Source organism: Equus asinus, chromosome 11, assembly GCF_041296235.1.
Source record: "Equus asinus isolate D_3611 breed Donkey chromosome 11, EquAss-T2T_v2, whole genome shotgun sequence".
NCBI classification, from domain to species: domain Eukaryota; kingdom Metazoa; phylum Chordata; class Mammalia; order Perissodactyla; family Equidae; genus Equus; species Equus asinus.
Window position 1 is genome coordinate 32,994,947 of NC_091800.1, and position 19,018 is coordinate 33,013,964.

The following is a 19,018-nucleotide window of genomic DNA, read 5'->3' on the forward strand; positions in this document are numbered from 1 at the left end:
AAAGAAATTTAATGGTTCATTAGGTTTTTCATCAAGTCTAAAATGTTAACACACCATGGCCAAGCCTGCTTTTTAAAATAATATAACGTGATCCTATTAATGTTCTACAATTGGTCTTTTTTTATCCTCTCTTCTCCACTTTTCTGCTTTCTCTCCTTACTTACACATCCAACAGTGACCTCCCTTTACTGTCTGCCCCTTTGGCATTTAATGCCACGTTTTTAGACCCTTCTACACTCATTATCTACTTAAAGAACTCTCTTGCCCTATTAGTCCTTTTTTATTTTTAAAGATTTTATTTTTCCTTTTTCTCCCCAAAGCCCCCCGGTACATAGTTGTGTATTTTTAGTTGTGGGTCCTTCTAGTTGTGGCATGTGGGATCCCACCTCAGCATGGCCTGATGAGCATTGCCATGTCCATGCCCAGGATCCGAACTGGCGAAACCCTGGGCCGCTGAAGCAGAGTGTGTGAACTCAACCACTCGGCCATGGGGCTGGCCCCTCGCCCTATTAGTCTTAACTGAAATCTGTCTTCACATTGAAGACACTGTCAGAGCCTCACTAGAATATACAACGGGTAACTATGTGAAATTAGAAAAAGACACCCTTGAGGAAGCAGCAGTTCCCACGGGAGCCCCTGGCTAGCGCTGGTACTTTCATGGCACCCCTTAATCTGGGATAACAAAGCCCTGTGACCTAGTTTAGCAAGGAGACTATGCTCTAGATTTCAGCTCCTTTGCAAACTACACAGCCATGGGTGGCAGCCATGGGTGGCAATTCTTTGGATGGATATTAACTCATTCCCTCATGCTACTGATATCATAGGACTAGGAGGCAGGGTCTGCTTTCTTTTAGCGATCTTGACTGCTTCCAGGCCATGACTTTTTTAATAAAACATTTTTACTGAGGTCATGATAATTTATGCTTTGATCCTCATGCGATAAATGCTTCCTCCTCTGAGGCTCCTACCACCTTCTATACAGTTCTCTTCCATTCTTTACATGATCTAATGACCTCTGGTGACTACTCCATATTCACTGATGATACTGGCAACTCTGGCATCATGTTCTCTCTATTCAAACTCTTGTTATCCTACAACTTAAAGATTCCCTATCCTCAGTTTTGTGAGCCTCAAAACCAATGACTTTGGCTTTCACTACATTGCAGCCACCTAGTGTTATATATTTTTCCTCATATATAGCACCTGGGGCATAAGTAGTATTCAAAAATTAAATCCTCACATCTACATTCCTTTTAACGTGAACTAGGTTGTCACTTGACAATGCCCCACTTGTGAAATTTTAAACTGCAAAAGCCCACTCTCTGACAACAGAAAGTTATTCTTTTGGCTTCCTCACTCCCTTTCTTCTACTATACCTCCTGTCTGACCTCATTACTATCTTTAATACCTTAACTTCTCCTAGTGTCTGAGTTTGTTGATCTCATCTAAACTTTACATCCTTCATTACAGAGCCCCAACCCCACAGGGAATCACCTTATAAACATTCTTTTGCCAGCACCCTTAAATACCTTTGTCCCTACACCAGCCTATTGCATAGGACCTAAAAACCTCCAACACAGACCTAACCAATCACTGGTCTGTCAAGTGTTGACTTCAAAATTTACAATATCCAATTTCAGTGGAGACTTTAACACTGTTTAGTACTGTGTCTCCAGTTATTTCTTCTCCTTAGTGGTTATTAAAAACAAATATTCAGCAACAGAGGGCTGAATAAATAATGGTATATTCATACCATGGAATACTATCTATCCAACATTTTGGTAGATGAAGACTTACTGAAGTCTTTGTGATAGATTCAATTGAAAAATAATAAAACTTTATTACAGTATCACTCCATATTTTGTTTAAAATAACGTACATGTCTGAATTTAGAAAAAAATTATAGACCAATAAACACCAACATATTATAGTGATTTTTCTGGGAAGCGACAGCATTATAGGTAGTTTGCCCTTGTTTATTTGTATTTTGTAATATTTTGTTTGCTTGAAATTAAAAAGTATCTGTCCCAAAAAAAAAAAAAAAAAAAAAAAAGTATCTGTCCCAAGTTGGATGCTGGGTTACCTAAATTTGGCTATGAACATGGTGAGATGGCTACCTCAACAAGGGTTTTGCTGCTGCTTCTCTACAAACTGAATACATCCCTCACCCTAAGTTCCACCAAGATTTATGAGGTAGGTAGAGAAATTCCAGGCAATGACAAGATCCTAGATGTGGCCTGGAAGTACCCTCTTCTCCAGCATCCTTGATTATCCTTCACCTCTCAGGCCAGTAATCTCAACCATGGATCAATGCTACATGTCTTCTTTGCTTTGGCACCTGGGGTCCTGAGTGTTCCTGGAGAGGTGACAAAAGCAGGAGGACTAGTAATACTATAAAAGTGTGTTTTTACTTTCCTGCCATGGCTAGGCATTCAGCACCCACCTGGCAATCCTCTTACTTGGTTCATTTCCTCTCCCACCCAGTTTAGTGACTATTTCAATTTATTAATGTTGTCAAGGTCCCCAAGCTCTTTAGCAAGCAATCTTGATTTCTTTATTAACGAATAAATTGAGGTTAAAAGGGATGACTCTTTCAATTTCCTCCCTGATACCAACTCATCCACAGTCATACCTTCTTTTAGAAAATGAAAACTTTACCTTCATACAAAAAATGAGCTTATTCCTTGTTCAAGACCAACCAATCCTCTACCATTTTTGGTATTCCCTATCTACCTCCTTTGGAGTCCCTCTCAAGGAAAACACCACCACCACAAATCTCTCATAATTAAGAGTCAATACACAGCCACCATCATATCATCTAATTTCTACTTTTCATTTCATATCCAAACCACATATACATTGTGAACTACTTTCCATCCCTCTGTAATTTGAGTTCTGCTATCTAAAACTCTGGTGAAATCACTAGAAGGGCATCAAGGTCTTTCTTCCAGCAAAATTCAGTGGACATTTTTCTTTTTCTAGACCTAATTAATCCTTGATGCTCTCTACTCCTTTGGCTTCTGGAATACTGAATTCTTCTACTTCTCTGCATACCTTTCTAACCACTCTTTCCTCATTCTACCTTGTGGGCTCCTCTTTCTCTGCCTGCCACTTAAATGTTTAATGTTCCCCAAGGTCATTTTCCTAGGTTGCTTCATCCATTCTGAGATTTAAGTTACTACCAGTATGCTGAGGATACTCAAATTAGCATTTCTAGCCTAGATATTCAGACATGGCATGTTCGGACAGCTCTCTGAATGTTACAGAGGCATCTCAAACTTAAGAGTCTAAAAATGATCTGTCTTGCTACCAAATAGATGTTAATAAATGCTATAGCCATTTATCCAGTTGCCAAAATATGTGTCTTGGCTTTATTTCTATCTTCTACCATAAAAGTGAAGACATCTGTAGAGCTTTTTATAAACTGATAAACTTTTGTAAAAAATAAATCAAGAACCTACCTTAAACTTTATCTTTGGCTTTTGTGTTTCTGTAGAGACCTCTGCTTTTTCTGCTTTCTGTTCCCCATCAGAATCACTATGCGAATCTGATGATTTGGACTCTTCTAGGGTGCCAAGTGACTTTTCATTGACCTTACTAGAAAGCAGATCGCCAGAGTGTGGAATGAAATCATCAGGTTTTTCCCATGTGGATTCTATTTAACACATTTTAATAGTCATGTTATTTAGTTACCAATTCTATTCAGAAGTAATTCCTAATGCTTTCCGTCACTGACAATGTATTATTAAATGACAACATTGCATCTATTTCACACCACCCCTTGATCAAGAAGACAATAAATAAGAGTTCCCAAAGCTCTTGCTCTCTTATCTCTCAGAAATTAATTTCAAACAATCTGGATTAGGTGTATAAACTATAGCCCCAGTGGAAAGAGACTAAAGAACTGGGCACCACTTTCTAAAGACTCTCACAATTTACCTGACAGCAATTTCAGGAAATGCGATAGCACACATCAGATTTCCTGGAATTTTTTTATCACAAATATTTCCTGGGATCCTCACAAAGTGAAATCATACTGTGAAGATCTGAATGAATATAATTTGTCATTTTTATACTAGAGGGAAAAAACTCGAGTGAACTCTACTGCCACCTGGTGGTTTATTAGGCATTTCTAATTATCTTGAAGTTATTCTCTATTTTTAGTTTAACAAAAGGGAACAGGATTCTAAAAATTATTGTCCAACTAGGACAGTTATAAGAGTGGAAGGGGCTCTGTTAATAATTACACTGGTCCAGACACAAACCAAAACTGTTGAGGGCAAATCAGTATGTATAGTCCCTTATTAATATAGGTTACTTTCCAGCACTAATAAAAAACATTATTTCCTTAACTATATTTCATACAATTAACAAAAGAACTTGCAGCAATAAATAATTTATTAAGCATCCACTATGTATTAGGCACTGTTTTGGGAACTTTATAGACCCCACAGAGTACCGATGATTATTTCTATTTTACTTAACAGCAACTATAGGCTCAGTGACTTGCCCACAATCATATAGCTGGTAGGGGAAGAAGCTGTGTGTTGAGCTCAGATCTAACTCTAGAGCTCTATCATACTACTACATTATATTTTATCTCTATAAACGTTCAGTACCACAATTTTTCTAAGGTAGAACTATTGCATTATATCATTGGGTAGGCTAGGTATCTACTTAGAGGTTACAAGGGCCTTTTCCCTCTAAAAGATTTAATACTATGTAGAGGGCTTTGGACAGTAGGAATTTAAAATAAAAAACCCTCCCAAACTTACACCAATATTTTAGCTATTCTGGTAAATTTAACTGCAGTAGAAACCAAGTACTTGAAGATCAGTTTTATGAAATTAAATTAGATAAAATCTTAATTTGAAAAACTTGAATAGTAACTAGGTAACAATAATTATGCGTGTTTCATAAATATTTATGTAACTAAAACAAAGTGAAAATTTGATAATCTCAGCCACTGCTAAAATAGCTTCAGTTTTGTTTTTTAAAAAAGGAAAAGGCAACTTGAATTAGGTGATTTCTAACATATCTTCCAAGGTAATGATTCTATTTCTAAAATAATTGTGACAAAAATCAGTAATGTTAGACAAAGTAAAAATGATTTTAAAATTTGTGAATACAGTATCAACTGAGAACAATGAGCAGCACAGTATATTATATATGAAAATCTTTTTGCTTTTCCATTGTATTAATGTTTTTAAATTACAAAAAATAACACATGCTTGGTATACAAATATGTTTATCACTATACTAAAATTTGTTAGTTCAGATGATTCATCCAAAGGCTAATAAGCAGTTTCAGGTACAATTTTAGATAGTTAAGGTAATCAAAAGTAATGCTTACCTCCTGTTTCTGTATTGTAATAATAGGTATAACCATCTTCACTTAAACCTTCTACCCAAACAGTCTTCACTGTTGTCTAAGGGGAGGAAAAAAACAGCAAAAACTGAAGATAATGACGTGCTTATATATTAGATAACTAAGGCAGAATCAGCCACCCTATCCTTTTCTCTTGACACCTGGGAGTTAGGGGTGATAATACTGATCATGGCCAGGAAGCTTGGTTTGTGTTAATCATGAGCCAGCTTTCAGGGAGAGAATGTCTCACCTCTGAAGCCAGGCACAATTCTTTGCAGATGGGGACAGGGACATGTGAATGGCAACTGAATGCAAACCAACTAACATTTGGCCTGCATGGAATTTTTGGGTAGACATTACTCTTTTACCTCCACCCAGCCTTTTGTTAGCAAAAGAATTATAGGAAGGAACCAAATGTGTGTGGGGGGGCTTACTTGGAAGTAAATTTGCTTAACAAAACTCTACAAAAACCCCAGAAGCCAATCACTTTAAAGAATAAAGCAAAGACACTATTAGTGTGCTTCAGTTACCTTTTTTAAGTTTCCTTGAAATCCTTCAGGTTTCTCCCACTGAGATGCTTAAAGCAAAATATATCGCATTTATAAAACCTTTTTGCTTCAAAAAAAAAAAAACCAAAACTTTCCAAAAAAATTAATTTGGTGAAAATTTACAAGATATTCAATGTGTACAAAACACGACAGGTCTATAGTTAAAAGCATAACTAAAAAATTAAGAGCAACAACATATATCCCAGGAATATTGTGCAGAAAAATACATGTGAATGCTCTGTAAGCAAGAAGAAAGAACAGAGGAAGGATTAGAAGTTATGGTACTTCCACAGGAATTAGTAGAGCCAGGTAGGGCTTCTCTTAAAGACTTTACGGAATTCAGGCTGGATAAGTTTTGAAGGAATGAGATGGCCTTTTGACATCCTGGGGCAGGGGAGAGTAAGAACTGGAATGACTGACTCAGAAGAGGAACAAGATGAAGTAAGCAGGAATTAACAACAAGTATTGCTGAGAACAAGGATAAAGTAGGCTGGTGAACAAAGGAAGCAAGCAATAGGCGTGAGAAGGGAGAAACGACAATTAATAAATGGTTTCTAGGTAAATTTGAGCAAGACTTATAATCCCTACCATACAATCATTTATGGTTCCCTGCTGAACTGTAATATGCACTTTGCTTAAAGTTCAGTGCAAATACTGAGTGAGTGTTACCATTTCTAGGTAGTCCAAAACTGATGATTCCAAAGATCGTCATAATTGCAATAATACTTGTAGCCAAAGGTTTTCTTCACGATTAACTCTATTAACTCCCTGATCTCATTTTCTACCTTCCTGACCATTTGTTACTTTTTTCCTGGCTTTTCTTCTATCCATTCTTTTAATATAGGTACTATCCACCCTTTTTACTTCTCATTCTCTTCTTTCTCCCTGTCATCTCAGACAGTCATGCGTCACTTAACAACAGGGATATGTTCTGAGAAACGTGGTGTTAGGCGACCTTGTCGTCGTTCTAACATCACAGACTGCACTTACACAAACCTAGATGGTACAGCCTACTATACACCTAGACTATATGGTACTAATCTTATGGGAACCACTGTTGTACATGTGGTCTGTTGTTGACCGAAATGTTGTTATGGGGTGCATGGTTGTACGTCTAAAAGTTAACATATCTACATTCCCAGACTCAATTTATCTCCCTAACTCCAGATTCTAATCATCAATTAGCTATTGAAAATTGTCACATGAATGGCCAATACGTACCTCAACCTTAACACATCTAAAATTGAATTCCTTAGTTTCTCACTTAAACTTATTCTGTTTCTGCATTTCACAACTCAGTAAATGGCACCATCATCCTCCCAGCCCTCCATGACAGAGCCCCAATCTATTTTTCTAGCTTCTTTCTTCTGTCATCAAATCTTCAAAGAACCTTATGTTTTACCTCCAACAGATGACTATTTCCAAAACTTTGAAACCTTTTTAAATTCATATTATTCTACCTGTCTGGAATGCTTGCTGTACCCTCATGATGAGCTACTGCAATCTTTTTCAATCAAAATACCTATGGAGTGTCTGCATCATGCCAGGCACTGTGTTAGGTGCTAGGAATACAAATGGTGAGTGAGAGGACATCATTCCTGACGTGCTCATCCTAACTTATAGATCAGCTCAAAAGTAATTTCTGTGATAATCTCTCAGATCCACATAATCACAATTAATTCTTCACTATTCAGAGCTCCTATATAATCTTAATTATATCTCACATTACAGCACTTCAAAATTCCTCCTTGTATCACACTTAGCTGTTTATTTATGACACTACATTTTATGTTTCTGGAGAGTAAAATGCTACATAAATATATAATAAATGCATTTATCTCAGAATTTATATGGAATACAAATCTCAAATACATTTAGTTTTAGAAGAAAAAAAGATGTTTTTGATTTTCTTACTGAAAAATACCATTGTGTATTTTATTAGAAAGTGATATCCAACACATTAATAGGAGGGGGAGTACTTTGCTGGGTCAATCAAGACAGCTACACAAAAAAGAAAGCAGTTACTGGTTCCCAGTCTGCTTTTGGATAGAAAATCTCTTCCACAGAATATCTGATTTCAAGAAACCCTGTAATTTGCGAAGTGGATCTGAAATGCCTTACTCCCATGTAAAATGCTTTATTTACTCATAGTTCACACTTTTGGAAGGTTTTATTGAGAAAATATAAACTATAGTTTATTTGTAAGGAACTCACCATTAAGGCTTTATCTAAGTATGACATTAAGTCACTATGAGAAGGGTACCTTTTTAAAGGGCACATAATTTTTTTTTTTTACCATTGTGGCAAAAATGTTTTTCATTGTTTAAATGTTCCAATATTTACTAAAAGTCCTAACACAGAATAAACTGTCAGTAATCATTGTCTACTAGGTCTATGCCTAAATGACTTACCTCCTGTGATAAGATCATAATAGTAATGGTAACCCTCAGAGGTTATGCCTTCTACCCATCTGCCCTTTGCTGGGTCTTTTTTCTTTTTCTTCTTTTCTTTCTGCTGATTTGATACAGAGGTGGGTGGGATACTGCTAGTTACTGGTGATATGCTTGGCTCTGAAATTTCTAGAGAAAAAATGAGAGAAAGACGAAGAAGCAAATCTAACTTTTTCCTTTTTCTTTTTTTTTGCTGGTATAAAACATTAATAATGTTATTCAACCAAAAGCCTGAGAAGATTCTCTTGGGAACCTGACACATTATTATAAAGCTCATTTGGAAAACTAAACATGCATGAATATCCAGAAAATTATAAAAAAGAAGCGGAAAGAAGAATCTAGTCCTACTAGATATTAAAACTTATCCTAAAACTATGGTAAAAAAAAAAACCCAGTAGTATGAAACTGAACCAGGAGTAGGCAAACATGACTGAAACAGAACAGTACTGACACTGACCCAACTACAGATTCCTGGTGTTTCTTATTAGAAGAAAAAGAGTTAATTTAATAAATGATGTTGGACTAACGATAAATTAATTGGAAAAAAGTAAAGCTATTCCCCACTACACGGTCCCTCTCATGTTTTTACACCACTATAAACTGCAAATCAAAGACATTTATGAAAAGACACAAAGTAAAATAACGTTAAATCTGACTACATAAAAATTCAAATATTCTGTATGGCAAAAATAAAAACAAAAAAATATATATACAAGAAAGACATATGGCAAATATTTACAACAAATATGACTGCCAGTTAATGTTCCAACAAAGATCCCTTACAAATCCAACACTGTAACCGAAAAATGAGCAAAAAGTACAAAGGTAATTCAGAAAATTGACATTTACTTTCACTTATATTCAAAGAAATGCAAATAAATACAATTATTTTTTTGCATTAGATCAATAAGTACTGAAAAGAATGACCAAATCCCGTGTTAGCCAGTCTGATCCATCAGGTATTTGAAAAAATGGGTAGTTTTTATGGCTTTACTTTTTTCCAAAGGATTGGCTAGCTATGCCCAACAGCTGTAACCAAACTTTAAAAATACTATCCTGGGGGCTGGCCCTGTGGCCGAATGGTTAAGCTGTGGCGGCCTGGGGTTTTGTGGGTTCCGATCCTGGGCACAGACATGGCACCACTCATCTGGCATTCCTATGTCTACTGCAGCATTGCTCACAATAGCCAAGATATGGAAACAACCTAAATGCCCACCATCAGATGAATGGACTAAAAAAATGTGGCATAGGGGCCAGCCTGGTGGCAAAGTGGTTAAATTCTCGAACTCTGCTTCAGTGGCCCAGGGTTCACAGGTTCAGATCATGGGTGCAGACCTATGCACTGCTAATCAAGCCATGATGTGGCAGTGTCCCACATACAAAATAGAGGAAGATTGGCACAGATAGCAGCTCAGCAACAATCTTCCTCAAGCAAAAAAGAGGAAGATTGGCAACAGATATTAGCTCAGGGTCAGTATTCCCCCTCCCCCAAAAAAAGTGGTATACACACACACTGGCATATTTTTCAGCCATCAGAAAGGAGGATATCCTGACATTTGCAACAACATGGATGGATCTTGAGCACATTATGATAAGTGAGAAAGAGAAGCCAGATAGAGAAAGACAAGTAGTGTATGATCTCACTTATATGTAAAATCTAAAAAAGTCAACTCATAAAAAAAAATAGTAAAATGGTGGATACCAAGGGATGCAGGGTAGGAGATAAGATTGAGGTTGTTTAAGGGTACAGACTTGCAATGAGCTGTATATAAGCCATAGAGATCTAATGCACAATATAATGAATATAGGCAATAATACTGTACTATAATTGTGTAATGTGATAAACATTGCTACAATGGCAATCATATCACAATATATAATGTATCAAACTAATATGTTATACATCTTAAGTTTACACAATTTATATATCAAATATATTCAATAAAAAAATTAAAAAAAAGAAAAAATCATTTACCTTCTAGTAGCAGTCAGTTAATTTGTCCACAAAAGGCTAATTCACTATAATTCAACCATATAAATAAACATGATTTATAGTTTTGACCATATGGATAAAGTGAACTATGGTTATAATGCAAGGCCTATTTTTTAATGAATAGCTCCTTTTAGCCAATTAATTAGAATACCTAAAAAACTCAAGTGTCTCTGAAATGAATCAGTGACAGACCCAGCAATAGGTAATCATAAAGGCAGAACGGTTGCTGTGAATGGAGGTGTTGAAAGATGAAGTTTTAAAAGCAACACAAAAGTGCATAAGCAAAGTCCCACAGTCTAAATAGGGCTATGATGCATAGGAAAAGCCCTAAGAGTATACCTGACCTTGAGGGTATCATGCTAAGTGAAACAAGTCAGATAAAGAAAGACAAATACAGTACGATTTCACTCATAAGTGGACCATAAACACACAGACACACAGAACAGAGTAGTGGTTACCAGGGGAGATTGGGGGAGTGGGCAAAAGAGGTAAAGGGGGACATTTGCAAGGTGACACAGAAACTAGATTTTTGGTGGTGAACACAATGTAGGCTATATTGAAATTTATATAATGTTATAAACCAATGTTATCTCAATAAAAAAAAAGTCCCCCTCCCGCCCCCCCCAAAAAAGAGTATACCCTGAGTGTATAACCTCTTTATGGAAACAATAAAAGCTCGCTTAGCATGACTCTGATGTTACTTTTAAAACATGCTGGCTGCTTTTTTACCTGACTCTAAGCCAAGCCTTTTCAAATCCTCTTGGTATGCTTTCAGGGCAGCTGCCTCCATTGCAGCAAACTCCTTTGATGCCTTTTCTTCTTCCTTTGCCTTATCCAGGCTCTTCTGTTTAATCTATGTGAGACACATACAAGTGAAGGCTAGATAAAGTACTGATATTTACATAGAAAAATTGGCAAAGAAAGAAATTAACTAAATTACCTCACTGATCCTCTTTGCCACATTTTCCTTATGATTCTTTCCTCTTTCATGAAATTCAACACTCTTGAAAATGAAAAAGAGAGAAAATACAAAGGAAAACTACATAATTATCATAACGTTCACAGTAAAGTAACAGTAAATATGGGAATGGAACATAAAATTGAAACTAAAACAACTGGCAGAAAAGATAAAAATAATTTTAATGAAAATTGTCCCTTTTTATGAAATGACACTAGGAAACTGACCGACATTATTTGTTATTATGCCCTCTGACTAGGTTTCCTTTGGGCTTAAAATAAACTATGATGGCCACGTTAACGGAGAAAAATACAAGGTACTCTTGATGACTAATCTAGTGAATATAATTGTAACAAGGACTCAAACAAGACATGAAGCCAAAAGAGGAGTGGAAAACAAATCTTAACTTCAAGAAACACCTTTCAACATAAAATGTCAAAACCAGGACGTCTCTAGAATTTCTACTGCCCTACTTGCCACATTAGGTAAGAGACATAGAGAATAAACAATGATCCTTTGAACCTTATTCCTCCAAACTGGGAGAAGAGTGGTCATTAAAAAATTCCTCCTAAACTGTAAACAAATACTTTATACAATGTGGTAATGATACAAAATATAAAACTCCTATGTAGGACAATTTGGCACCATCTATCAAAATTAGGCTGCTGTAATAGAGAACAAAGCTCCTTATATATTGATGTGGAGAGAGTTCCAGCATATACTGCTCAATTAAAAAAAAAAAACCTATGGTGCAGGATAGTGTATACAGTATGCTACCTCTTACGTATGTTGGAATAACAACCTATATCTGTATGTACAGGTTAGAAACAATGGAAGAATAAACAAGAAAAGGAAAAAAGTGATAACTATGAGAAATGATAGTAACTGGATGGATGGGGACAGAGGTGGGTGAGTGACTGTTTACCTATCTAAAATAGTCAGAAGTGCTCCCTAAATTACAAATGTCTGGTTGTATGCAATAAGAAATTTCTGGTAAACTGCAAAATAGATTTTGTTAACCAAATCTTATACGATGTACTAGCTGAGCTATTCTAAAGTACTACTGTGAATTCCTCTTTAAAGTGTGACTTTGTAAATAAAATTCATCCTCTATTTTTCATATATTGGGTTTCCTAAAGTTGATTATACCACACAAAGAATATTAAAGGCCCATTCAAAAATAAATTAATTTTGTTTCTAATTAAAGGTTAAATCAATGTGTATTAGCAATTCAAGGAGATGAAGAAAGACTATCCCAGAAGGGTTTACTCTAGATAACTCATAAAACTCAGTGAACTGCTTGGGTACTTCCAAAAAAGAAAGACTATCAGCGTTTTGGGTGGGTCTGAAAATTTGTGACGTTTATTTGTAAGGATGGCCTAAGTCAAACAAGACAGTCAAGAACTTTAGCAACTGTTCAAAAAGACCAAAAAACAGGGGGCTGGCCCAGTGGCCGAGTGGTTGGGGTTCCACATGCTTCACTTTGGTGGCACACGTTTGCGGGTTCGGATCCCAGGCGCAGACCTCCTCCACTCATCAGCCATGCTGTGGAGGCATCCCACATACAAAATAGAGGAGGACTGGCATGGATGTTAGCTCAGGGCTAAGCTTCCTCAAGCAAAAAAAACAACAACAAAGGACTAAAAAACAAAACAAAACCCAAAAGAAACACATCCTCAAACTTCTTGTAGACAATAGTAAATAATGTCAGCCCTCATATCCACGGGGTCCACATCTGAGGATTCAACCAACTTTGCATCAAACACTATGGTTGGCTGAATCTGAGGATGAGGAATACGGAGTGCCAATTAAGGGACTTGAGCATCCCAGGATTCTGGTATTGGGGTTGGGGTGTGGTGTCCTGGAATCAATCCCCCACAGATACTGAAGGACCACTGTAATGTCTACCAAAGAAGAAGACATTGTTAAGGATGGGGCTACTATTCCTTTGAGCATCTAATTCCAATGAGTAAAAATGATGTGAATATATATTCAAATGATACCCTAGCATTTATGTACTATGGACATTTTAATATGACATGCATGAAAGGAGGGAAAAAAACTCAGTGGAGCTGCTTTTTGTTTTATGTTTAAAAGCTGAATCTAGAGTAAGAGATACAGTAATTATCTGCTTAATCAGAGTTGTTATTTCCATATTCTGAACAGAGGTGATAATGTTTTTTCAAATTTAAGCATTTACAGATATAAAGCTCTGCATCAAATATAATTCTCTCTAGAGCAGAAAGCAAACAAGAAAAATGACAATAATGTTTCTGTTTACCTATTAAGGGCTTTCCACTTTTACTTTGTATCTGACAGTATTACAAACAATATCATCATAACATAGGTATTTCATAAACATGAATGAGATTACCCACTCAATGTCCATGTCCTGAATGTGACTGAACGGCCAGAGAAATAATTTAGCTTAATATATAATCAAATCTAGGCTGATGAAAAAGAAGGCTCAGAGCTTTCCTACAAGGAATGAAAAAGCAATAGAAAGCTTTCAATGTTTTGAAAAATCAAGAGCAATGTATATAAAAATGCTTTGTAAATTCTGAGTTTAGGTGAGAAAGGAACACTTCACAAGAATACACTGTTATCAGAATCTCTAATAGTGTAATTATCATACAGGCCTATTGTCCGCTATCCAGCACTTGCAGTAATCACAGAATTTCTTTGGTTGTGACTTCCAGTAGTCTGCCCTGAAAAAGGGAAAAACAAGTCTAAGCTTATTTACAATTTAAAAAGGTAAAATTCTGCATGCTTCAAGTCGTCTTAGAGTTTGAAAAACTATCAGAAAAACAAATAAAAAGAAATACTATAAGCCCCTGCTACTGAATCTTGTCTTGTTACAACACAGCATCCTGTTTTATTATTTACCTGACTGAAGCAGTCCACTGAAATTCTGTTGCCAGTAGAGTAGAAAAAGTCTGCACCGGATTTAAAACTCCCTTAAATAAAATGACTTTTTCGTAAAAAAATTTCTCATTTGCTACTGTCATCAGTGTGAAGAAACAAGAAACATCTTAAGAGAAGATTAATTATCCTTTTTATTCATGTCTGGCATTTTGGGAGGGTGCTGGAACGGTGGCCTGAAAAAACTCGGAAAGTTTGCTTTAAATCGTTATTTCCACCAAAAGGACAAAGCACAAGACTCGGTGGGCGGCAGTGGTTCCTCCGAGACTATCAGTTAATACGATCTGTGCTTGAGCCACAGGGCAAGAGAGAGCTGGGAAAGCCCAGGGACCTCTCAGCCCGTAAGACCAAAAAAAAAATAAAATGGTGATTACGCTAACCAGTGCTGGCCGCTCTGGCAGGCGGAGGCGGCAGCGGTGGCCGCACTCCAACCCTACAGTCTCACGATTCCCCAGGGTTCACGCGATGCAAAAACGAAAAGGGAGGGTGCCCGCGACCCCAGACCACGTAGGTGGAGGCAGCACTCCGTCGCTTCGCGGGTGGCCGTCCAAGCTCAGCCGGCCGCTCGCCTGCCTTCCGAGAACCCGTGCTCCAGGCCCCCAGGGTGCCCTGCGGGGTAACATTTCTACCCCGCCCGGAAAACCGGCCCTGCAGGTCCGGGCCCGGTCCCGAGCGAGTTAAGAGCGCGCCCGGCACGCCTCCAGCCGAGGGGCGGGGGAGGGGGCGGTGGTGGAGGGAGAGCCTCGGGGAGGAAAGGCCGCCCAGAGAAACAACACCGCCTTGTTCAGGGCCTGAGACCCAACTCACATGACTGGACCCGCCGCTCGGCGCGTCGCCCCTGGGTCCGGCTCAGGCTCGTGTTCCTCACCCGGAGACAGTCGAGACGCTGCCCGCCGCGAAGCCCACCCGAGCCTCTCAGCCCGGACACCTCCCTCCTGCTCCGGGACCAGTGTTCCACGGTTCCCAACTACGGGTGCCCAGACGACTCAATCCGCGTGCGAAATCTCCTCCCCTCCCCTCCCCCTACAGGGGCGGTACTCCCGGCTCCTGAGAGGTGGGGTCGCTATAAAGGGGTTGAGGTCACCGAGAAGGGGCGAAAGCGCGACGGGGCCTGAGCTGAAGGACAGATCCTCAAGTCTCAAGTCCCCGCGTCATCCCGCCTGTTCTCTCCCTCACCCCCGGGATCCAGAACCTCCACCCTTCTTCTAGGCTCGCTGGCTCGTGGCCAGGGAGCTCGCGCGCCGCCTCCGCCCCGAACGCAAACAGCTGTTCCCCGAGACGTCGCCGCCCTCAACTTTTGCCAACTAGTCTGCACGCACTTTGACCAGCGGAGCAACCCGGACCCGGAGGTTGGGGGCCGTTGGCGGAGTAAAAAAAAAAAAAAAGTAAAACAGCTGGTTTCGAGGCTACGAGTTGCTGGGCTTCGCCTCCGAACTTTCCTGAGGCGGCGGAGCGGCCCCGCCCCGTCCCCGCGACGCCCGCGCGCTAGTTCCCTCGTTCGGGAGCGCGTGGGCACGGGCGGCAGCGGCCCGAGTGGCGGCGACGAGTTGAGCCGAGGCAGCGGTCGGCGCTGGCGCTTGTCAGGTGAGTCACCGCGGTGCTTCTAGCAACGCTTCCCATATGGTCTAGCGGTTAGGATTCCTGGTTTTCACCCAGGCGGCCCGGGTTCGACTCCCGGTATGGGAACGGCATAGCGTTTTAATAAACCGGCACGGGGAGACTAACATTTTATTTCCAGTGGCTTCGGCTCTTCCCGCCCTGGTCTCCGGGTGAGTTTGTGCAAAACAAGCTTTAGTGTAGTTGTTAACGGCGCCGTGACCTGGGCTGCGGCTCCGGGAGCCACGAGGGCGGCGCGGGGCCGGCTGGAGCAGCGAGCGCGCTCGGGGTCTCTGTGCTCCCGCCTCGGGCTGGCGGGGCTGAGCCGTCGGGAAGGAGTTTCACTTTCCCCGGGGCTGCCCTATGGCCCCGGGCAGTCCTTTTCCAGGCGCTCGGGAGGTGATGATTAACTCGGGCCGCGCCTTATCTGCTCCCAGCGCCCGCCTCGGGCCCGCACCCTCCTCGGCCGCCCCCTTGCGACTGTCCCAAGTGACGCTGGCGGGTCTGCCCCCTTGTCCTCGGGCCCGGGAGCCCGCGCCCGGCTCGTCGCCCTCGTCATCGTCCCCCGGGGTTTACGGGAATCCCCACCCGCTCCCGACACAAAGCAGCCTCCCAGGGGGCGCGCGTCGAGGGCGGGCCGGAGGTCCCCGCGCGGCGGCGTGGCGGCCGGCGAGTCCCGGTGCCCGCGGGCAGGCTGTCCAGTACGCGCGGCTGCCGTCTCCGCCCGAGCGGCCGCGTGTCCACCCGGGCCTCCCGCAGCGGCCGGCCTGCGAGGTCATCCCGACTGACGTCGAGGGCGCCGGTGCAGCTCCCCCAAACTCCCGCAGGCTCGAGAGCCACCGGCTTGAGTGCTTTTGCTTGGCAAGGCCTCTGGGAAAAGGAATCCTTTTTTTCTTTCTTTTTTTTTTGTTTAATGTTTTCCCCCTCCTGTAGAGAAAAAAAATCACTATGATGAAGTGTCTTTAAAGAAGAAATTTGACTGTCCAAAGGGTCTAACGTTTTGAGCGGCGCTGATAGAAAATCCTGGGGTGGAGGTGGGGCTTGCAAGAGAGAAAATTGGCCGGAGCCTGGCGAGGGGATGTTCTAACAAAGTTTCACTGTATTTTTAAATATAGAAGCCCTGTGTTTATTACAAAGAAGGGGCAGCTGTGTCAGCAGCATGTGAGCTGTAAATGAAACAAAAGCATTATCTTAAATGGAAGCTGAAATTAGAAAATGGGGTGAGCTATAATGTTTCGTCTATTAGGCCTCTGGGAGCAAATGAAGGAGGAAAAAGTGGCTCTTGTGGATGGGTTTCTGGTCAGTGCCATTAACAAGAGCAGAAGTTTCGGCTATTATGTGCGTCCCCAAACTGTTTTATAATTTTAATTGCACAGTGAGTTTTGAAATAATCTGTTAATGTGATCTGCGTGGTTCAGGATTAGTTACTTTTACATCGTAAATAAACTTCCACGACTAAAATATTTCAAATCGTCTTCATTAATTCAAATATTTCAACATTTACTCTACACCAAGCACCCTCAGATGCTTTTGAAAGTTAACTGATGTTCAGGTTTTTCATGTTAGGAGGTTTGTGGATGGAATACTGAATGGAATCATATCTTGTCCCCGTGATTAGCAGTATGACCTTGTGTAGATCTTTCACATTCTTTGTGCCCTGAGTTTAGAGCCATAAATTCTTGATAATACATATCACTCACAAACTTCAGAAAGAGTTGCAAGAATTGTTGAGCAATTCTTGAGTAGCTAGTGAAAGTGGAAAATTTCGCTTAAAGAGTGGGATCATGTCATTAGTAAGGAATATTTACTAAAGAATTAGGTCAGAATTTGGAAGGAAAGACGACTCTGCCTTAATCGCCTCTGGAGAGGGCTTAACTCTTGACTTTGCATGTTGTAATGACTTGGTATCTATTGTTCCAAACAATGCTAAAATGGGTGTGACTTTCAACTGAGCACCCAGTAGTGGCAAATAGCTTTACTCTTATGTACTTAAGGTATACTGAGGGGAGTAGTTTTGTGACGATGTCTCTGTCCAAGAGCAGACACATTTATTGTGTACCAGGCGGACAGGGTCAGGCAACATCTGAGTGCAGAAGTGCTACAGGAGCACAGAAAGGAGAAATCAGCTCTACTCTGGGGAGAGGGCAGAAAAAGAGACTTGGAGGAGAGAGTGTTTGTCCTGGACCTTGAAGAACTGGTTGGATTTCTCCTGGTGGGGGATGTGTATCATAAGGCTGGGGTGGAGGGGGGGACAAGTATGAGGCTGGCAAGTAGTCTGGTTGGGCAGGAGCACACAGTGCCTGGAGGGAGAGCCAAGGGAGATCAAGATGGAACCATAGAAGGGAATTTTAACTTGATAAATTTTGACTAGGTGACAGTTTCTTTTATCAAGGGAGTGGCATTTATGTCATTAGAGTTACAAAAACATTTTTGTCTCTTTGAAAGAACCAAACTTAGCAATAATATGCGAAAAATTCTTGTTTTCAAAGATTCAAATACTATAGAAACATGTAGAATATTCTGTGCCCATAGTTTTTATGTTTAGCAGTTGAATATTGATTTTTAATTAATATAATGAAGAAAAGCAGTCAATTAATTAGAATTCAGTTTAAAAGAATGAAATCAAGGGGCTGGCCCCATGGATGAGTGGTTAAGTTCACACGCTCCGCTTGTGTGGCCCACAGGTTTCACTAGTTTGGATCCTGGGTGTGGACCTAGCACTGCTTATCAGGCCATGCTGAGGCAGTGTCCCATATAGCTCAACTAAGAGGACCTAAAATTAGAATATATAACTACATACTGGGGAGCTATGAGGAAAAGAAAAAAAAAAGATTGGCAACAGATGTTAGCTCAGGGCCGATCTAAAAAAAAAAAAAAGAATGAAGTCTAGGTTTAAATTATGAGAATGATCTGCAATGTTCTTATTTGCTTGCTTTATTGAAAATGACCTTAATATTCTAAGACAGAGCTGCTAGGTACTGTCCGTAAGGCATACACCTTAAATTGGTTAAGACTAGGTGATAAATGTGTGAGGATTAATTTATATGTTTGTGTCTTGTTACTAAAACGCCATTGGGGGCCAGCCCTGTGGCCGAGTGGTTAAGTTTGTGTGCTCTGCTTTGGTGGCCCAGGGTTTCGCCAGTTCGGATCCTAGGCGCAGACATGACAGTGCTCATCAAGCCA

At 40.3% G+C, this 19,018-nt stretch overlaps 2 protein-coding genes and 1 non-coding gene across 6 annotated transcripts in view; 2 read left to right on the plus strand and 1 right to left on the minus strand.

Annotated features, from left to right (window-relative positions):
- The window catches only part of WBP4 (WW domain binding protein 4), a 28,059-nt gene extending 12,879 nt beyond the window's left edge, over positions 1–15,180 (minus strand). The window contains exons 1-8 of one of the 2 annotated variants that reach the window (XM_014854854.3): positions 15,047–15,180; positions 13,953–14,025; positions 11,300–11,362; positions 11,089–11,212; positions 8,328–8,495; positions 5,899–5,945; positions 5,354–5,429; positions 3,462–3,655 (exon numbers count right to left, since the gene is read on the minus strand). In XM_014854854.3, coding sequence (XP_014710340.1) covers positions 3,462–3,655; positions 5,354–5,429; positions 5,899–5,945; positions 8,328–8,495; positions 11,089–11,212; positions 11,300–11,362; positions 13,953–14,025; positions 15,047–15,048 — 747 coding nt within the window. In that variant the 5' untranslated portion in view covers positions 15,049–15,180. Of the gene's footprint in view, positions 1–3,461; positions 3,656–5,353; positions 5,430–5,898; positions 5,946–8,327; positions 8,496–11,088; positions 11,213–11,299; positions 11,363–13,952; positions 14,026–14,203 lie in introns of both variants that reach the window. The other variant, XM_014854853.3, reaches the window with a different exon arrangement.
- Positions 15,181–15,683: 503 nt separating this feature from the next.
- Positions 15,684–19,018, plus strand: part of ELF1 (E74 like ETS transcription factor 1) — a 108,179-nt gene continuing 104,844 nt past the window's right edge. For 2 of the 3 annotated variants that reach the window (XM_014854849.3, XM_070480862.1), the window contains exon 1: positions 15,684–15,823. The gene's annotated coding sequence lies outside the window, so the exon portion shown is untranslated. Of the gene's footprint in view, positions 15,824–15,907; positions 16,009–19,018 lie in introns of those variants that run through there. The other variant, XM_070480861.1, reaches the window with a different exon arrangement.
- Positions 15,854–15,925, plus strand: TRNAE-UUC (transfer RNA glutamic acid (anticodon UUC)). The gene has a single exon. It is a non-coding gene; the product is annotated as a tRNA-Glu (tRNA).